General features: G+C 36.8%; 2 protein-coding genes across 3 annotated transcripts in view; both read left to right on the top strand.

The window, feature by feature from the left end:
• Positions 1-21,018, top strand: part of LOC113114360 (uncharacterized) — a 575,280-nt gene that overhangs the window by 445,673 nt on the left and 108,589 nt on the right. The gene's annotated exons all lie outside the window — the stretch shown is intronic.
• The window catches only part of LOC113114378 (uncharacterized), a 77,822-nt gene that overhangs the window by 38,554 nt on the left and 18,250 nt on the right, over positions 1-21,018 (top strand). Inside the window, exon 3 of the mRNA XM_026281302.1 lies at positions 5,030-5,269. Coding sequence (XP_026137087.1) covers positions 5,030-5,269 — 240 coding nt within the window. The remainder of the gene's footprint in view (positions 1-5,029; positions 5,270-21,018) is intronic.

Here is a 21,018-nt window from a genome sequence, read left to right as displayed (position 1 = left end):
TGCAATTCTTAGAAACTAACTTCTGGGTTTTTATTTTTTGGTGAACGCTAATTAAGATACATTGATAAATGAAACATTATTACACACAAAGGCAGAAAAGCACATGTATGCGTTAGTTATTTGTGTGTTCCTGTGCAAGATCTTAAACCCCAAACAGCTTCAATAATGATCTCAACTTCCCCTTTCTCAAAGAAACTGTCAGTGGTTTAATAAGTATATAGTTTGCACAGTCGTCTCTTCTGTCAGAGGGAGAAGTAATTGTGTGACTGAAGCAGCGTCACACTCTTCTGCTGGGATTGAGTTCTTCTGAAACTGGACTTTAGAGAAATGATGCTCATCTTTGGACTGATGCTGCTGCAAACTGCTGCATGTGAGTCACTTTCACATCAGACTCTTATGATGCTGATCAATCAGATCAATCTCTGACATAAAAACCTGTAATATTCAATTAACTGCAAGACTTATAGTTAAAGAGTTGAATGTTTTTGTTAAAGACCCCATAATGATGTAGCAATAAAAATGTATTTGAAAGTTTGTGCTGGTAATTCAGAAATAAAGTGCATTAGTCTGAATTCTCAGAAATCTCCTTCTGTAAAGTATAACAGCTGATTATTTACCAGGAAATATAGAAATAGCATTCACTGACTGATCAAACATAATACTTTAACTCTGAAGAAGCTTGCAAACTAAATCAGCATTTTATAAAAAATGACTGCACTATAATTCTTGTTTTCACACATCATCACATGGTTCATCTTTATCGCTGCTAAAAGTTCACTAACTTTTTCCTTCCTCTTATTTATTTTGCTGACAACATGCCTCTATATACTCTCATAAAAAAAGGTACAAAAGCTGTCACTGGGACGGTCACCTTTTCAAAAGGCACAACTTTGTACCCAAAGAGTCCATATTGACTCCTTATAGATACATATAAGTGCCTAAAATGTACTGTGACGAGTGAGTCGGGGCCGAGGGACGTGGGAACAGGAGCAAGGCCGGTGTAGTGATTGGGAAATGAGCGACACCTGCTCGACCCACCGGTCTCGAGTCCCACGGAGGAGATGGAGGGATATAAAACTGGAGCGACGACAGTGACGGACGAGAGAGGACCAGGCCTGGGCTTTATTTTGTGTTTGCTTTTTATATGTGCGCAACAGTTGTCCGCAAGGGGCTGTTGCGCTGTTTTGTGTTTATTTTAACACGGTTCCCGCCTCCTTCGTCCTGATGATTGTGAAGTTTTATCGTTACATGTACATATCAGTACCTAAAAGGTAAAAAAGTGTTCCTTTTGAAAAGGTACCACACAAATGACAGCTTTTGTGCCTTTTTCTAAGAGTGTATATCATAGTTAATTATCAGGCCTGTAGCCAGCTATGAGATCACTGAGGTCAGGACCTTGGTAAATTTCTCATGTTCTAAAATAAGATTTATTCTCTTGTTGACTAATTTGCTGCTGAACTCCTCATATGAATGTCTGCATGTATAATTCAGAATGTTTAGCGTCCGTGGTATGAAAATAATCGCTGTGAGACGCTTCCGAAGTGAGGTTTTGAGCGAGAGAGCGAGACACAGCCTCAAGCTAGATCAAGCTTTTATAAGCATTTTTTTACTTGTTTTTCAACTAAACTTGACACTTTAGAAAGTTAATAAAGTAGGAAGTTAGCGTTTAGAGTTAGCGATAACTTTATCTTATCTAATTTCCAAAATAGTTTAAATAATTTTTGTTTATTTTATTTATTTATATGTTTTTGTTTATTTTAATAGCAATATCTGGCAACATTACATCACCGGCTTCAGTCTGGCAGTTATCAAAAAAGGCAGCGGCAATTTACAATAAGTGCAAATAGCAGCATTGTTTAGTGACCTGCTATTTATACTAAGTAAATATCCTCATAGATTCACCCACTATATATTCTGTCACTATACTGTAGATTATATTTATATGATGTTAAAATAGCAGGATTTTCTACTATTTATACTACGTATATGCAAATACCGGCAATTATCTGCACCTCAGTATAATTTTATAATTATAATATATATAATGTATAAACAGTATAATTGTATAATTGTAGTACACTATAAAACAGTATGCAGTAATACCTTATTGAGTGTAATTGAATGGATGTCACCTTATTGGGACAATAAAGCTCTCCCTTCAACTACCCTTACTCTACCCAATACATTATTTTCAACTTTATGAGTATTTACTCTATTTTCACTGAAAATAAATGCTTTTCTGATGTAATTTGAAATTTGAAAAGGGAGGAAAAAAGTTCACCAAAAGGCAGATTCAAACCCGGGTCAATCCCATCAAAATATGAAAGACACACATTCTACCTTTTGCGCTACTTAGTCTTTTGTAATCTAGACTATCTGAAAATAACATGTTTGCTGGGTACTATGTATGGTTGCATGAATAATAAACATCTGATAAAATTATGCACCCCATAAATATAGTTTTAACAAACTTTGATGCAATAAATAGGGTATGATTTAAAAAATAGCATCCCTCCTAAAAACATCTACATTTCTGTCTCTTTCAAGTGTTAGAGTATATAATTAAGTTGTATTTATAGGGGTTATTATAACACAATTCTATAATAAGGGGGTTATTATAGAAACTTCCTTGATCTCACTAATTTTCAAAGCCTGGCTACGGTCATGTTCATTATATTTAGTTTTTTTTTTTTTTTTTTTTTTTTTTGCTGCAGTCATTATTTGCATCAAAACATTTTCTTTGCACCCAAAAGAGCAAACTGCAAAGCCGAAATTTAAAAGTGAAAAGTGAAGTGACATTCAGCCAAGTATGGTGACCCATACTCAGAATTTGTGCTCTGCATTTAACCCATCCGAAATGCACACACACAGAGCAGTGAACACACACACACACTCACACACACACACACAGAGCAGTGGGCAGCCATTTATGCTGCGGCGCCCGGGGAGCAGTTGGGGGTTCAATGCCTTGCTCAAGGGCACCTAAGTCGTGGTATTGAAGGTGGAGAGAGAACTGTACATGCACTCCCCCCACCCACAATTCCTGCCGGCCCGGGACTCGAACTCACAACCCTTCGATTGGGAGTCCAACCCTCTAACCATTAGGCCACAACTTCCCCGTTTGCAAACTGCATAGCCAATCAATCCTCAGTATTATTAAATATTAAAATGTAGTAGGCCTATGCCATTTCTACTAAATTCATACATGATATTATCCAACAGAAAGTACACATCTATTAATTTAATGTAATAAAGTGATTTAGAAAATAAAACTATGCAGACTGAGAAAGCATGAGTCTCATTTGAATAAAATTAAGATGAATGAGAGCACAGAGACGAGTTGACATTCCAGTGTTCAACTGACATTTTTAAAGTAAATGTTTCATTATAACAGATATTTTGTGTAATTTGAGATAAATCTGTGCAGTGGCAGGATCATGTTCATCTTCGTAATGCAAATAAAGCTATTTTGATGAAATCCGAGAGCTCTCTGTCCCTCCTTAGACAGCAATGTAATTACCACAGTTAAGTCAAGAAACGCAGTAAGAACATCGTTAAAACAGTCCATGTGACGTCAGTTCAACCATAACTTTACTAAGCTACAAGAATACTTTTATGTGCAAAAATAATTTTATTCAACAATTCTTCTCCTCAGCATCTCCCTGCCTTTGCTTTTCAGAGTATCACAGTGTATGCGTGTGATTTTCCTGCATGTAAATGTCCATTCAAGTCAGAAGACACACAAATAATACAAATCTCTGTTTATTGTGAAGATGAGTGTAAGCAGCCGAGTCTATGACTTAAATTAGCCGAGGGACGCTGGACTGTGTTTGTTAATGGACACACACTATTGGTTTATTATTAACTGAAGATTAAATGCTCACAGTTGTAGATTTATGTTTTCATCACTGGTCTTCATTTCCAAGTAGTCAAGGATCCAAACAAACAGTCACTAAATCCACATTTCCAGTCCTTCACCTGAACAAATATCTACTATCATATCTATCCCAGTGTAACCGTGTGCTCCTTCTCTCCTGTTATCTGAGGGAAGTCTCCGTCTGTATTATGTAACTGATTACACAAGAATGACCCTCACTGGACGCCTGCATGTAAAAGTTTAAAGTAGAGATGAAATGGTTCTGACAATGAGCATTATTGAGATGAACTGAGATCAGATCAAGAGTCTGTCTGATGTGTTTCTTCAGATCAACTTTAATTCTGTCAATGTTTGTGTAATTTGTGTCAGATTTTAATTCATGATGTCCTAATAATGTTGGAACATTTTTGTGTTTTGTTCTTCAGGTCTGGATCAGTTCTGCAGTTTTGATCAGTCTGATCCCTGTTACACAGCTCTGGGACACAAACTCAATCTGATGATGGTGCAGGACGCTAGTAAATATGATCTGACGATAATAAAGAGAATAAACTACAACACAGCAGATGGTCCAGTTTGTAGAGTAAGATATGGCAGTAAGAGGAATTGTGATCTTTATAATAACAGACCTGAAGTGACAGTCATTAATGGGTCTCTGATAATAAACCGTGTGAACAGAACAGATTCAGGGAATTACAGATTAACACTCTTTCACTCAGACGGCACAGAAACATCTCTAGATCTCCAAGTGATTGTTGAAGGTACAGAAACTCTCTCATCAGACTCATTACAATCTCATGTTCTCCAAAGATCACTCTCTCATGCAAATGAATCAGATGAATATCTGTGAAGGTTTTTATTGCAGCTCATTATTAAATATCTGGAAGTATTCAGTCAACAGCATCTTCTCTTTCTTTACACTGAGTCTGAGACTATTTTAAGAATAAAATACCAGCGTGTTGCTAACTGTGTACTGCATACTGCTTTTAAAAATGACACGTGAAAGCATTTCAGACAGTTATTTGCTTCATTGTTGTCACATGACTGACTTACACTATCATATCAGATATAAACTTTGTTAAGATATGTCTTGACTTACTCATTTACATTATATCAAGAAATATTCATGTGACTGTGATGTGCCCCTCCCTCCAGCTCCGATTGGCTCAGTGGAAGTGTCAATCATCTGCTCCTCCAATCAGACTTCAGTGTTCTGCTCCTCTGAGGGGGATCAGCTCCTCTACAGCTGGACTCTGAATGGAGAAATACTAGAAGGACCAATGTTTAGAAACAGCAGCATTGATCTGGATGAAGGAACTGAAGGAGACATCAGCTGCAGCGTGAAGAACCACGTCAGTCACGCACAGAAGACCATTAGACTCAAACCCTGTCCTGGTGAGATTAATACATGAATGTCCAGATACTGTACATATAGAAACCAGAGCAACTAATAATGCAAGTCTCTTAATTGGGCTCTTAATTCTTGAAAATCATCATTAATTTGTTTCAGCTCGATCTCCACAGTGAACTGTTATTGCATGTGTTTCAAAAAGAAAGCAGCTGATTCTGTGCTCATGTTTTATTTCAGGACACACTACTGCAGCTGTGACCTCTAGTGTGACCTCTGCAGTGACCAGCAGCACACAGTCATCAGAATGTGGTACGAGTTTAACAAACACACTCCTGGAAACATGATTGGTTTTGTTTTGTGTCTAATTCTTGTTGTTCAGTGTGTTCAGTGTCTGTGGTGTGTGTTGTGGTCCGGAGTCTGGAACTGATGGTTCTGTTCGGTCTGTTAGGAGCTTTTCACATCTACATGAGACACACGTCAGGTGAGAGACATTTATCATCATCATTATGGATTTGATATACAGATATTAAGAGTGTGGTGATGATGATGATGATGATGATGTGTTTAGGAAAGAAACAGGAAGATCAGAAAGTGAGGATGAGAAGATTTAGAGAAGGACATGAACACACAGCAGAAGATTGATGAGAGCAGCAGCAGATCATCACATCTATGAGAAATAACTTCATAATCTCACAGATTCTCACATCAATCCAGCTTTCAGCTGCCAACAGCAGATCATATCAAATAAAACCATGAGATGAATTAAAACCAGAAAATATGTAAAAGAAAATAAGATTTTCTACAGTTTTAGTTCGGAAATTTATGTTCTGGACATTCGTTTTTTGTTGTTGTTTTTGTTTTTTTGCTCATTTTATTTGTCTTTAAACTAGAATAATTTTTTATTTCATCCCTGTTCATCCAGACTGATTTCTCTGAATCAGATCTATCAGATGTCATACAGGGTGTTTATTTCATACTTCTGCTCTTGCTCTTTAACTTTATTTCTATAATGGTTGATTTCTTTCTTTCATTTACAGGTCTGTTTAGATGTTTTATCTGTTTGAAGCTCTTCATCTGTTTCTCAGTCTTGTAGTGTCTCTTGTTTTGCTGTCTGTGGTTAGATTTTTCTTGAATTTGCTGCTGACTTTTAACACATATAACCACATTCATGCATTGTTCTTCACAAGATATTTGCATCATAGAATATTGCTAAACATGCCTTTCTTTAGACATTGTAAATGGAGTCATTGCGGAGTTCGTTTTTTTTTTTTTTTTAGTTAAACGTGAAAATGAAACAATTTGAAATGAAAAAGTATTTGCTGTCAAAAGTCACTCATAGAATTTTTATATTTTAACATAGTCAGTTAACATTTTATCCAACAGAAAACACACATCAATTAAAGCATAAGAAAACGTATAAAATGTATAAAAACAATAAATCCAGACAGAAATCAAAAGATTATTAGCAAATAAGTTCAGCTGTAACTCTTGTTTCCTCCTGCAGATGTCGCTCAGAACAAAGAAAGTGTGTTTTGTTTGACAGCAAACTTTAAGAGAATAGTAGGGGTGTAACAATCAGGGCTTAATATGTGCTGGAACAAGCCGGATCCGGTACCTCTGAAATCCTGTTCGGCACCTCATTTTGGCTGATCCCCCTCCTCCAGGGGCGGCATTTCAGTATATGTGCCGTGAAAATCTATCCAAAATTAATATCTCTATTATAATTCATTATTAATATTTTAAATCACAGGGTTTTAGAAATATTTAACCAATGATATGTATTTAAAGGAGCTTGTAAAACAAAACACAGATCTCCTCATTCACCAACCAAAGACCTTGTTAACTCCATTTGAGGTTGTTTTTCATATAGCCTGATGTTAATTGCAAGTGTCTGATACAACACAAACACTGACGACACAATGTTGTATAATTATTGATTTGTTCCCCCTATTCTTGAGTGTGCCATGAAATTGTTTTATTTGTCAACACCCATCAGACATCATATTGTTTGTATTTGGTTGCTTAAACTCAACAAACTATGCAAAATAACTCTTATATAATACTCGCAAGTCAGCTTTATACGCACAAGCTTTTGATGTGACTGTATGGGCACATAATACAGCCTTTGGAGCACGTGAGTACAAAATGGCTTAAAATTCTTAAAAAGGTGTGCAAATTATTATACATTTTTGTGACAATGCAACAATGACCGGATTAGTCAAGTCAAGTGACAGTTCTGTCAGCTGTCCTGAAATGCGAGTGAGTCTTTTATCGCAGTGTGCAGGTCACTGATGAGCTGATGAGCACTGTTGTCAAAAGTATTGGCATTCACTACTCAAGTAGAAGTATAGATACCAAGGTTTAAAAAGACTTTTGTAGAAGTTGAAGTATTAACTCAAGCTTTTTACTCAAGTAAAAGTTTAAAAGTACTGGTTTAAAAAACTACTTAAAGTATAAAAGTAAAAGTAATGTAAGGACAAAAAAATGCCATTAAGAACAAAAGCTTAGGGCAGGCTCTAAGATGGTTTAGATCCTACCTGTCCGATCGCTACCATTTTGTTTACTTAAATGGGGAGTCATCTCATTTATCATCAGTAAAATATGGAGTGCCACAAGGATCCGTCCTAGGTCCCCTTCTATTTTCAATATACATGTTGCCCCTTGGTAATATTATTAGAAAATACGGAATTAGCTTCCACTGTTATGGTGATGATACTCAGCTATATATCTCAACGAGACCAGATGAAACTTCCCAATTATCTAAGCTAACAGAGTGTGTTAAAAATGTAAAAGATTGGATGACAAATAATTTTCTCCAATTAAATTCGGATAAGACAGAGATACTAATTATTGGACCAAAAAACACTACACAGAATCTTGTAGATTGCAATCTGCAACTAGACGGATGTACTGTTACTTCCTCTACAGTCAGAAATCTGGGTGTCATACTAGACAGCAATTTGTCTTTTGAAAATCATATTTCCAATGTCACAAAAACTGCATTCTTCCATCTTAGAAACATTGCCAAGCTACGAAGCATGTTATCGGTTTCTGATGCAGAAAAGCTAGTTCATGCATTCATGACCTCTAGACTGGACTATTGTAATGCACTTCTAGGTGGTTGTCCTGCTTCTTCAATAAACAAGCTACAGGTAGTCCAAAATGCAGCAGCTAGAGTCCTTACAAGGTCAAGAAAATATGATCATATTACCCCAATTTTACAGTCTCTGCACTGGCTACCTATTAAGTTCTGTATCAGTTACAAATTATCATTACTTACCTATAAGGCCCTAAATGGTTTAGCTCCTGCGTACCTAACTAGCCTTCTACCACGCTACAACCCATCACGCACCCTAAGGTCACAAAACCCTGGACTTTTGGTAGTTCCTAGGATAGCAAAGTCCACTAAAGGAGGTAGAGCTTTTTCACATTTGGCTCCCAAACTCTGGAATAGCCTTCTTGATAATGTTTGGGGTTCAGACACACTCTCTCTGTTTAAATCTAGATTAAAAACACATCTCTTTCGCCAAGCATTCGAATAATGTATCTCTTAAATTGTGAGTATAGTTGCATCTGATCAAAGGTGCTTTTTTATTCATTAGCTTGGGTTAAACTAATTTTACTTTGTTGGATCAGCAGCTATGCTAATGATGTCTGTATTTTGTTTCTATGTTTCGCCACGGGATTTACATCCCGTGGTAACTAGGATTTACACAAGCTCCAGTCTGGATCCAGAACACCTGAGAAGAGATGATGCTGACCCTCAGAGGACCCCAGATGATGCTAACCCTGAATCAACAAACAGAACTAACAATTATTACTAAATGTTTGACTGCATCATATAATAACTTAATTAATAATATTGATAGTTCATCGTCTAGCTGACTACGTCTTGTATTATTATTATTATTTTTATTTTTTCTAAAATCCTGTCAAATATGCACAAACTACTAGCTACTACTAAATATTGTAGAAACATAATTTTCTGTAAAGCTGTTTGTAATGATTTGTTTTGTAAAAAGCGCTATACAAATAAACTTGAATTGAATTGAATTGAATTGAATTCCTGAGAGACATAAACCTAGAGATGCACTTTTTTTCTAGGAAAAGCTATTTGATCATTCACCCCCAAATAATTTATAGTGATTTTGAACCGATTGAAAATTATTAATGAGTTATAAAGGACACCATGTACCCACCACACAAATTAAATCCACCTGGTTTTGCCTTAAAGATGCAGAGCCAAACTCATGTTCCCTTTATTCTGGACCTGCGCTCACACCGAAAACCAAGTGTCAAGCTGTAACCCCACGGATGAGGAGAGGGCTCTCTCGGGGTGTTGGGTCACTATAAAGCTTTTAAAAGTGATAAAGAAGGGCTATGTTGTGGCCAAGGTCAATGAAGTTTGGCATTTCCCACAAAGGATGGATACGCTGTTATGCAATTACGTAAATAAGTGTCCGGATATCCATCAAACGTGATCCCGGATGCCCACAAAGCATCTTACATCCATGAATATTATGAAAAAGAGGAATTTGTCTCGAACCCAAAAAGATCAGTCAGAACCCCACTCAGATGTCTATAAACAAGTTATTGTTCAATAGTTTATGGGGGAGATTCTGTATGAGAGATGATTTAGCACAAACCATCCTTGTGAAAGACCCTTAAGAAATCACCAGTATCGTTTTGATAAAACTGGTATCCTGAAATGCTTCACATTAATCTCAGAAGACATTGTGATTGTCAAGAGTCATTCCCCCAAAGGGGATGTTCATCAGGCACACGAAATTAACAAGTTTATGCATAGACGGCTATGAATTCCAAATAATGATTGAATGTGATCACAACGTGTATTGAAAGGGTCCAGTGAGTCAGTGAGTCATCAAATAGCCAGGATGATAGTTTTCAGCAAAGTACCAAAAAAATTACTTTCCTGGTATGGAAAAAATGTCGGACTCACCCTATCTATGGGGTACTTGACAGTGGTTGAGATGGTTGATCTGGGCATGTGCCAGTCTCACGGACTGTTATACTGTCACTTTCTTGACAAAAAACATTGCCTACATTATATTTAATTTATAGCCACCATCCTTATCCGCCATCAGACAGAAATTGTCTTTGCCTCTGATCATTTGTATTTTTATGTCAACACCGTTTAGCATTAATTTTTCTTGAAAGAAAATATTGCTGTGTATCGGTGTGAACAGTTCCACAACCTTACTTTCGGGTGTGTAGAGCCATCGCTTGGTCAGACCAGCGTTACTCCCCACAGGGTCAGTCTCATTCATCTGTCCTGATGTGTCTTTGAAAAACAGACCCACTGAGAAAAGCGATTCCAGCGTATCTTTGCTGTAATTGAGAAGACTCTTGATGATACATCAGTAAAGTATATCAGGCAGTTACTGAGACTGACATCGACTTCTGAAAATATAGTTACTCCAGTAATTTATTAGGGATACCTTTGCAGTGTCTGGAATGTCAGCCCCATTAGGTCTTGTGATTTTAAGACGTACAAACAACAGCGTTATTTAGGTTGAGATAATCTTTGCCAGTTCCCGGTATAAAAAACTCCAAAGACGACGATAAAGGCGGTACTACTAAATAGTATTTTTTCTCAATAACTGTCTGCGTCAACAGGGATGTTAATAAATTCAACTAGGAATTGATGCACTTTTATGACATCTAATGCAGTAACAGCGTGTTAGAATAAGTTTTTTATGGTTCTCTTAACTGCAGTGTTTTGCTTTGCAGTCTTCTTACACTTTATGGGTGTAAATGAGAGCTTCTTGAACCTTTGCTTTGTTTTTGTTTTATCGAATGGACATGCCTCCTTATACCCGGGGGTTTAGACAATCTCTTACAAGCCATGACCATAAGACCCGAACCATCTTGAGCTTTACGATGACTGTTATACGATCTAGACATCATGTTTGAGACAAGATCAGAAACTATATTTTTGGCAGCTGCTTTTAGGTGAGGTTTAGTGATGTTGAACCCCTTTTATAAAAATGATACTGCCATCCTAAACAGACCTCTGAAAAGATCTCCTAGGCCGGCCCCGTACATAATGGCTCCGCCGACATATACAGGTAGTCTGCCGCCAGCCTGAATTTGATAATAGTCAATTTAATTCAATTGAAGTTAATTTGTATAGCAGCAATTTTTTACGAAACAAGTCATTGCAAAGCAACTTTACAGAAAATTAAGTTTCTATAATATTTAGTAGTAGCTTTTCAGTGGTGACTGTCAGTTTATGTACATATGACAGAAATGTACAGAAAAATTAAATAGACGATAAACTCTATTTACAGCAATTATTATATGATGCAATCAAACTTTGGTAGTTCTGTTTGTTGTTTCAGGGTTAGCATCATCTGAGGTCCTCTGAGCGGCTGGTATCATCTCTTCTCAGATGTTCTGGATCCAGACTGATCTCTAACCCTAACCCTAAATGCAGAGCACAAATTCTGAGTATGGTACATACTTGGCTGTATGTCACTTCACTTTCATTTTGAAAAGCATTGAGTAATTAATATTTTGCTTATACAATTGTGTTGAAAGCTTCCCTAGTTCAGAATGCTTCACTTCACCATCACTAGCAATATGATCCATATGCAGGCAAAGTATTTAATGGACAAAACAGGCACAGAGTAGAGCAAACAGAGATGAGGGTCAAAACCAAAAGGAAACGAGAGCCCAAACAACAAATCCAAAATGAAAATCAAAGGCGTGATACAAAAGGCAGGCAAGGGTCAAAGCACAAGGAAAATCCAACAAAAGTAAATGCTCAAATGCAATAGAGCATTTACTTTTGAAAAACAAGAGAGTCTATTTATAGTGTGTGATGAGCTTGTGAACAGGAGCTCAGAATCAAGAAGAAGGCTCCCTCATGTGGCCGGTGGCTGTAGTAGCAGGTTTGGGCGTGTATATGACATAACTCCCCGTTCTGGGCCCTTCTCAAGGGTGTGCAGAAGTGTTAGTTTGGGGCCTTCTCCTCAGTCTGAGTCAAGGTTGATCCGGGTGATGGGCATAAAACTCAGTGATGACAGCGGTGTCCAAGTTGTCATGACAAATGTATGTAACACATATTTTAACCTTTTATTGCATCTGCTGCCATAATAAAAGCCATTTCAAAATATTCAAAAATTATTACGATTATTATTATTATTTTAATTTAGAAATATAATTGCAATACAGCCTAATGGAATAACAACCATCAATTGATCAAAAGATGAAACCGCTGGATTCAGACATCCTGATGTATAGTAGCTGCTGTGCAGGTAAACTTCACTCTTCGATCTCGATCAGGAGAGTGAGGTTTATCCGCACAGCACCTACATCGCTTGCCTCCATTACAACTGCACCAAAAACATGTGATCAAATCTCCATGACAAGAATACCAGATCTACCAGGAATATAATTTCTTTTACCAGGAATAAAAGCCTTTGAGGTAAACAGAGGAATCCAGGGAGGAGCATAAAGCAGGATACACATGATAATAAAATGAGCAGGATTTACTGAATCTTACCTGTGTTTGTTTCAATGCTCAGACTTTATCAACAAGTGTTGTTATATCAAACTGAAAACAAGATTTAATCACTGCTTCACAACATCTGTCACGTACGGTGATACAAGAAGCACGGGACAGATCCAAATGGAGGTAAAAAGGTTTATTGAGGAGCAATCCAAAGAGTAAACGGTCCAGGCAGGGTTAAAACCAGAAAATCCAAAAACATAAAAACAAACAAAAACACACGGGAAGAGCAGACTCTGGAAAGTATCATACATACCACAAGGACCCTGTGACAAAGACTCAGACAGACCGGGTATTTATACACAGAAGGATAATGGGGAAACAGGAGACAGGTGTGGGAACTATCAATTAACTAAAACAAGGAGGAAGGTGACCAAATAAGGGAACAGGACGTGATAAGATGACAAGACACCGTGGGAACGGAGGACACCTAGTGGACACCCAGGGAACACAACCCAGATACTGTGACAACATCATTCTGGACATTAAAAACCTGGAAATTGAGATTGTCTCTAATTTTTTACTCATGACAAGACACATCCCTTAACCCTCTGTAGTCAATAAAATTATGAAGCATTTTCTCCTGATAACCTTGAAAAGAACTTAATTTACACTTTCATGTTTGATCGTACAGATAAGAGCAATACATCAATTGAATCTGTAAAGGGTCTACTTTTTTGGATACAGACATAATAACAACAAAACTTTGTGAACTTATAAAATGAAGATAACAAACAAGGTGTGCTGTCTGCGCTGATCTTCATTTACAAACCCGTCATTATAATGAACTGTAACTCAGTAAATACTCAACAAAGAGATATGAGAGATATATCTATAGAAAGCCTGACATGTCTTCTTTTAAACTAAACAAGTGCCGCCGAAAACAGATATTCCGTGATAAAGTAATCCATATGAAAACAACGCGATGTCCGTTTATTCACGTCTCCCTTTATTATCTTCTAATGCGACCACGCCCCTGCGCTGAACACTCTATTCAGATTCTAATGTTTCACTGAAGTGCGCAGCTTGAATACGCCCACACAACAGAAGACAACGCAGAGAGACTATTCTTTAAGTTCTATTTATTTTACTGTTTGCTTCGCGATGAGAGGAATTCACCCCAAAAAGATTAGATGTGCTTGAGGATTTGAGAATTGGATTTCCTCAGAAAAAAAGAATGAAGCACTTTATCCAGCAGAGATCATAAACATGAGTAAGTCTCTTTTTATTTATTTATATACTTGTACTAGTTTTCACATAACGTGTAAACATTTTACTAGTTAGACATTTCCAAAGACTTTTTCCAAACTATAATTCCTGACTAAATGTATAAATGCCTAAGTGAAACATTATGAAGTTTCAATAACAATATACAATACTATACCATTCAAAAGCTTGATGTAAATAATATAAATGTAACAAATAAATGAAACTGTGACAAATGTAACAGAAAATGCCGTTCTTTGAATTTATCCCCCTTAAAAAACCTGAAAAAAATATTCTCAGCTCTTATTAATAATAATAATAATAATAATAAAAATATATATATTTTTTTATTTTTTTTATTTTTTTTTTGGTAGAAAATAATTTTGTTAAAAAGGATTTCTGAAGGATTGTGTGACTGGAGTAATGATGCAAAAATTCAGTTTGAATATCAGCTTTGATTTTTCCTATTAATCTGTTTAACTGCACTCCCAAGTGGATATCAAATTATGTTGTGGGATAATTAAATATACTCTAAATAAACTACAAACATACAATTATATAGATTTATTTTATCCTCACATTCTTTCTTGTAACTCTTCCCTCTCAGACACAAACCTGACTGAATGGCTCATTATGCAGCTCATTGTGCAGGGCTTTGTCTTCTCAGGTGTAAATCACAATGACATTCATGATAGTTGACGTCTACTCACATATGACTTTTACCAACAAAAAGTGTCTTAGAAAATTTATATCAATATATTGTTTTCTATAAGTGAGTGAACAAGATGATTTTCACATAATTTAGAAAGAAAAATTATCGGCTACATGCCTAGTTCTGTCCAGTTCTGTGTGTGTTTTATGGCCTTATTCAAGTGATTTAACATTTTTTTGTTTTTCACTAACCATGCATTACATTTTTTTTTTTCTCAAAAACACAATCATGTACATACATGCTGCTCACATATTATTATAGCCCAGTTTGTGCTGATTAAAGTGAGATTAGACTTTAGACATTTAGATATTTATAAGAAACTGAGAAAAGCACAAATGTCAAGACATGACAAACTTCTCCAGGGCCCAAAAATACCCTTAGACTCCAGAGGGCTAAAATCATGCATTTATAAGATAAAACAAAATTGGGATTATACAACATCCATAGAAGCTGCTCTGTGTGCGTATGTGTGTGTGTGTGTGTGTTTTCACACTAAGTGTCCTGTAACTGTCTATTTGAGGATTTATTACATATTTATTCTGACATGTTATTATACTGACAGAAGTTCAGCTGCATTATTAATGTTGTGAAGTGAAAAGAAGAGATTACTGTTACTGATTCATCATTCAGCTCAAAGCATTATGGGTAGAATCTCTCATCAATCTATTCTGATTCATCAACATAATTTCACTGATGATCCATATGCAACATAAAACCCAGGATAGAGCGTCTGAGTGAATGTGGTCTGGACTGTGTGGATGAGGCTCGTTGTGTCAGAGACGCTGTAGAAGGACAGAGTTCCTGCACTGTGATCCACATACACTCCTATTCTCCTGATGATGTACTTCATAGGGAGATAAGTCTCTATGTTATTGTGCATAAATAAGTAACTGGAGGGAGAGCAGTACAAACTCCAGCACTGATCATTAGATCCAAACACACACTCATTACCCCGTCCCTTCCTGCTGATGCTCTTATATGACACTGATATACACACACCAAATCCACTCCACTCAATCTCCCAGTAACAGCGTCCACACACACTCTCTCTACACAACCCCTGGAGATAATAATCAAATCTGTCTGGATGATAAGGATACGACTGATCTTTGTCAGTGTTAGTAATCACTCTGTTTCTCTCAGACAGATGGAGGTAATTATTCACTGTGTTCAGATCCAGAGTGAGATGATGGGAATCTGACGGAGATAAAACACATCAGAATCAAGAATTATGAATCTGTTTGATCTTTTCATGTTCTTGAACTATTCATGTTCAGTGTATCATCAGTGTCTCAGTACAGATAACCAGATATAATGTGCAAATCATCAATTACATCATCAGTTATAAAACTCTTCTTTAACCTTCTACAGGAAGAACAAGAACACACTTTTTTTTTTCTTGTTTTTCTGCTTGTTTTCTCACTGACTTACATTGAAGAAAGTCATCCCGGGTCTTGGGAACAATGTTGGTGAGTGTGACTGTGGAAATCAACAGACATGAACATTGTGATTCTCATCCATTCCTAAGACATTTCTATTATGATGTTCTTAATGATATGAGATGATGAACTCTTTTCTGAGAGCAAAAGAATCTCCAGGACTTTACTTCTGTCTGATAAATTCTTGAAATCCACCTCCGTTGTCCTGGGAACAATGTTGGTCAGGGCCGGATTAACATAAGGGCTTGGCGGAGCTGAAGTCCCCAGGCCTGAATATGGAGGGGGCCCATGATTGGCTGTGGGAGAAAGGAAAAGTAGAACTAGATTTAGATTTACATTTAATAATTTAGCAGACACTTTTATCCAAAGCAACTTACAAATAAGGAGAACAATAGAAGTAATCAGACCCATGAAAGAGCGACTGTATACAAGTGCGGTGAAAAGTCTCAGTTAGTATAGTACAGTACACATAGCTAGTTGAAATATAATAATATAATATAATAGAAATGGTAAGCGCTTGTATTAATCATGGGAGACTTTAATATTCATCGTGATAATACAAATGATACATTAGGACTTGCGTTTACTGACCTAATAAAACTCTTTTGGAGTCAAGCAAAATGTCACTGGGCCAACTCATCGTTTTAATCATAAACTAGATTTAATTATATCGCATGGAATCCATCTTACTGCTATAGATATCGTACCTCAAAGTGATGATGTTACAGACCATTTCCTTGTATAGTGCATGCTGCGTATCACTGATATTAACTATATGTCTCAGTGTTACCGTCTGGGCAGAACTATTGTTCCAGCCACCAAAGACAGATTCACAAATAACCTGACTGATCTATCTCAGCTGCTATTTGTACCAAAAAACACACATGAATTAGACAAAATGACTGACAACATGGGCACTATTTTCTCTAATACATTTGAAGCGGTTGCCCCCATCAAATTGAAAAAGGTTAGAGAAAAACGTACTGTGCCATGGTATAACAGTAATACTCACGCTCTCAAGAAAGTAACTCGTAGTCTTGAACGCAAATGGAGAAAAACTAACATTCAAGTTTTTAGAATTGCATGGAAAAACAGTATGTCCAGCTGTAGTATATCCACAGTATATCCACAAACTCATTGAAAATAACCAAAACAATCCAAGGTTTTTATTTAGCACAGTGGCTAAATTAACAAATTACCAGACACCACCTTATTTAAATATTCCACCAACGTTTAACAGTAATGACTTTATGAATTTCTTCGCTGATAAAATAGATAACATTAAAAATACAACAGCGAATGTAGATTCTACAGCGTCTAACACTTCAGTTTCATCCATCTGCGAAGATAAACTGCAGTGCTTTACAAATATAGGACAGGAAGACCTAAATAAACATATCACCGTATCTAAACTAACAACATGTTTATTAGATCCTGTACCCACTACATTACTGAAAGAGTTGTTACCTGTAGGCAAAGAACCGCTTCTCAATATCATTAACTCGTTGTTATCTTTAGGTCACGTCCAAAAAACATTCAAGTTGGCGGTTATTAAGCCTCTTATTAAGGAACCCAAACTAGATCCTAGTGAACTGGCCAATTATATGCCTATTTCAAATCTTCCATTAATCTCTAAAATTTTAGAAAATGTTGTGTCTGCTCAATTGAGCACCTTCCTGCACAAAAATTATCTGTATGAAGAATTTCAGGCCCCACCATAGCACAGAAACTGCACTTGTTAAAATTACAAATGACCTGCTTCTTGCGTCAGACCAAGGCTGCATCTCATTTCTAGTCTTACTTGATCTTAGTGCTGCGTTCGACACCATAGATCATGACATACTCATAGATCGATTACAAAACTATACAGGTATTCAAGGGCATGCTCTAAGATAGTTTAAATCCTACCTGTCTGATTGCTACCATTTTGTTTACTTAAATGGGGAGTAATCTCATTTATCATCAGTAAAATATGGAGTGCCACAAGGATCCGTCCTAGGTCACCTTCTAGGATACATGTTGTTGGTAATATTATTAGAAAATATGGAATTAGCTTCCACTGTTATGCTGATGATACTCAGCAATATATCTCAACAAGACCAGATGAAACTTCTAAAATATCTAAACTAATAGAGTGTGTTAAAAACGTAAAAGATTGGATGACAAATAATTTTCTCCAATTAAATTCGGATAAGACAGAGATATGAATGACAAAAAAAAAACACTACACAGAATCTTGTAGATTACAATCTGCAACTAGACGGATGTACTGTTACTTCCTCTACAGTCAAAGATCTGGGTGTTATATTAGACAGCAACTTGTCTTTTGAAAATCACATTTCCCATGTTACAAAAACTGCATTCGTCCATCTTAGAAGCATTGCCAAGCTACAAAACATGTTATCTGTTTCTGATGCAGAAAAGCTAGTTCATGCATTCATGACCTCTAGACTCGACTATTGTAATGCACTTCTAGGTGGTTGTCCTGCATCTTCAATAAACAAGCTACAGGTAGTCCAAAATGCAGCAGCTAGAGTCCTTACCAGGTCAAGAAAATATAATATAAAATAATTTTACAGTCTCTGCACTGGCTACCTGTTAAGTTCCGTATCAGTTACAAATTATCATTACTTACCTATAAGGCCCTAAATGGTTTAGCTCCTGTGTACCTAACTAACCTTCTACCACGCTACAATCCATCACGCTCCCTAAGGTCACAAAACGCTGGTCTTTTGGTAGTTCCTAAGATGGCAATGTCAATTAAAGGAGGTAGAGCTTTTTCACATTTGGCTCCCAAACTCTGGAATAGCCTTCCTGATAATGTTTGGGGTTCAGACACACACTATTTAAATCTAGATTAAAAACGCATCTCTTTCACCAAGCATTCGAATAATGTATCTTAAATTGTGAGTGTAGTTGCATCTGATCAAATGCGCATTTTATTCTTTAGTTTGGGTTAAACTAATTAATTTTACTTTGTATCAGCAGCTATGCTAATGATGTCTCTATTTGTTTCTATGTTTTGCCATGGGATGTAACTAGGATTTACACAAGCTCCAGTCTGGATCCAGAACACCTGAGAAGAGATTATGCTGACCCTCAGAGGACCCCAAATGATGCTAACCTTGAATCGACAAACAGAAATAACCAATATTGCACAAGTGTGAATGCATCATATAATTATTATTAAATAGTAATAATAGGGCTGCTCCGATCACGATCGGCCAATCGTTATGCACATCTCGTCAGTAAAGCTTCTCTAATCAAAGGTTCTCTAATCAGTGGTAAATTCCCTCAGGTGTGTGATTTCACATTGAGCAGCTGTTACTACACAGAGCCGTTGTTAACTGAGAAGATGCGCAAATCCACTTCATTTTCAGCATTTATTTGCGCTTCTTCTCAGTTAACAATGGCTCTGTGTAGTAACAGTTAAATGCATCTTGGGCTACCAAAATCTAAAGAGTACTTGCCTGTAGGGCTAACAATGAATTGAAATTTTGTGAGCCATGGTTTGCTATAGCCCCAGGGCCTAATATGTTTTCTTGATCCTGGCCTAATCCTGGTGAATGTGGTTGTGGAATTCAACAAACATGAACAGTAGCTAAATTTCTATTACCCTTCACATTGTGCAAATTGAAATTACGCCTAATGAAAATGTGTAATTTTGAAAAAATGCCCATATTTTGCCAAATAATATTTAATATTTATCAAAACTGCAATGGAAATTTTTTTTTCTGCATTTTCAGGTCACTTGATGTAAATAGTCATATGATCCTTCTTTATCATACTATAACCTCCAAGAAACACGTAATATGTGGCCAATCTCAATAGGATTCAGTCCTTGATAACCCCTTATTTACACTGCATTACGGCTCTGACACCAGAGCTGATCACTGCCACTCGAGTCAATGCTTGTGTTTATACCAGCCACCACACGTTGCAGAAGCATCCCAGAAGCGGCTCTCCAAGCTCTTTCAAATGAAAGTAATGTCTAGTGCGGTGGCTGTGATAAACGTAAACCTACCAACACTTGTCCCCATGAATTTTTTTTTTACATTTTTAATAAAATTGAATGGAAACACCATCATTTCACAATACTTTTAATCAACATATTACATCATAAAATATTGCTTATGTTTTGCTTAAATCTGTAATGGAAATGCAGCAAGTTTAATTCTCCTGATCTTGCATCCATTCCTAAGACATTTCTAATATGATGTTCTCCATGATATGCTGATGGACTCGTTTCTGAGAGCAGATGAATCTCCAGGACTTTACCTCTGTCTGAGATCTTCTTGAGCTCCTCTTTGCAGAAATCCTCCAGTTTGTCTCTCAGCTGATGGACAGATTCTCTCAGAGCATCAAAAGAGAAGAGAGAACTGAAGAGATAATTTACGTCTGTAGATTCAGGAGGTGCTGAGAGAGACTGCAAACTCTATAGAAAACAGAAATCAAAACTCATCAGCTCCACACATCTATTGTTTTTTCAGCTATTTCTTTTTTCAAATGCACAAGAGAAATGTGGCCGTGCAAGTAAACAAACACCATTTCACTTTCAAGGGAACTTCGAACTGCGTACTCTAGGGGGCGCTATGGGGAACACCTCATCGTGACCCTTGTCTGAAGCATACATTGAAAAAACACCAACTTGTTGGCCGGCTACAGCCTCTGACGTCACTACTGGCAGGACTATAAACAGGCACCGGGAGAACACATCATTCTCTTCTTCATCTTCACTGACTGCTCTGAAGCGTGCATCTGAAAGAACTGGTAAGAGCGATCTTTCTCTGTATATCATGGCGACTACTAGTAAGCATTTAGACAATATGCACATCTGTGTCACATTATTTGACACCCGATGACACACTTGATCTTTGAGTAATTTTTTGAGGTGAAAAGTAT

This window comes from Carassius auratus, chromosome 14 (assembly GCF_003368295.1).
Source record: "Carassius auratus strain Wakin chromosome 14, ASM336829v1, whole genome shotgun sequence".
Classification (NCBI taxonomy): Eukaryota; Metazoa; Chordata; class Actinopteri; order Cypriniformes; family Cyprinidae; genus Carassius; species Carassius auratus.
The sequence above is the reverse complement of the archived record's forward strand: the minus strand, read 5'-3'. Positions and strand labels throughout refer to the sequence as shown.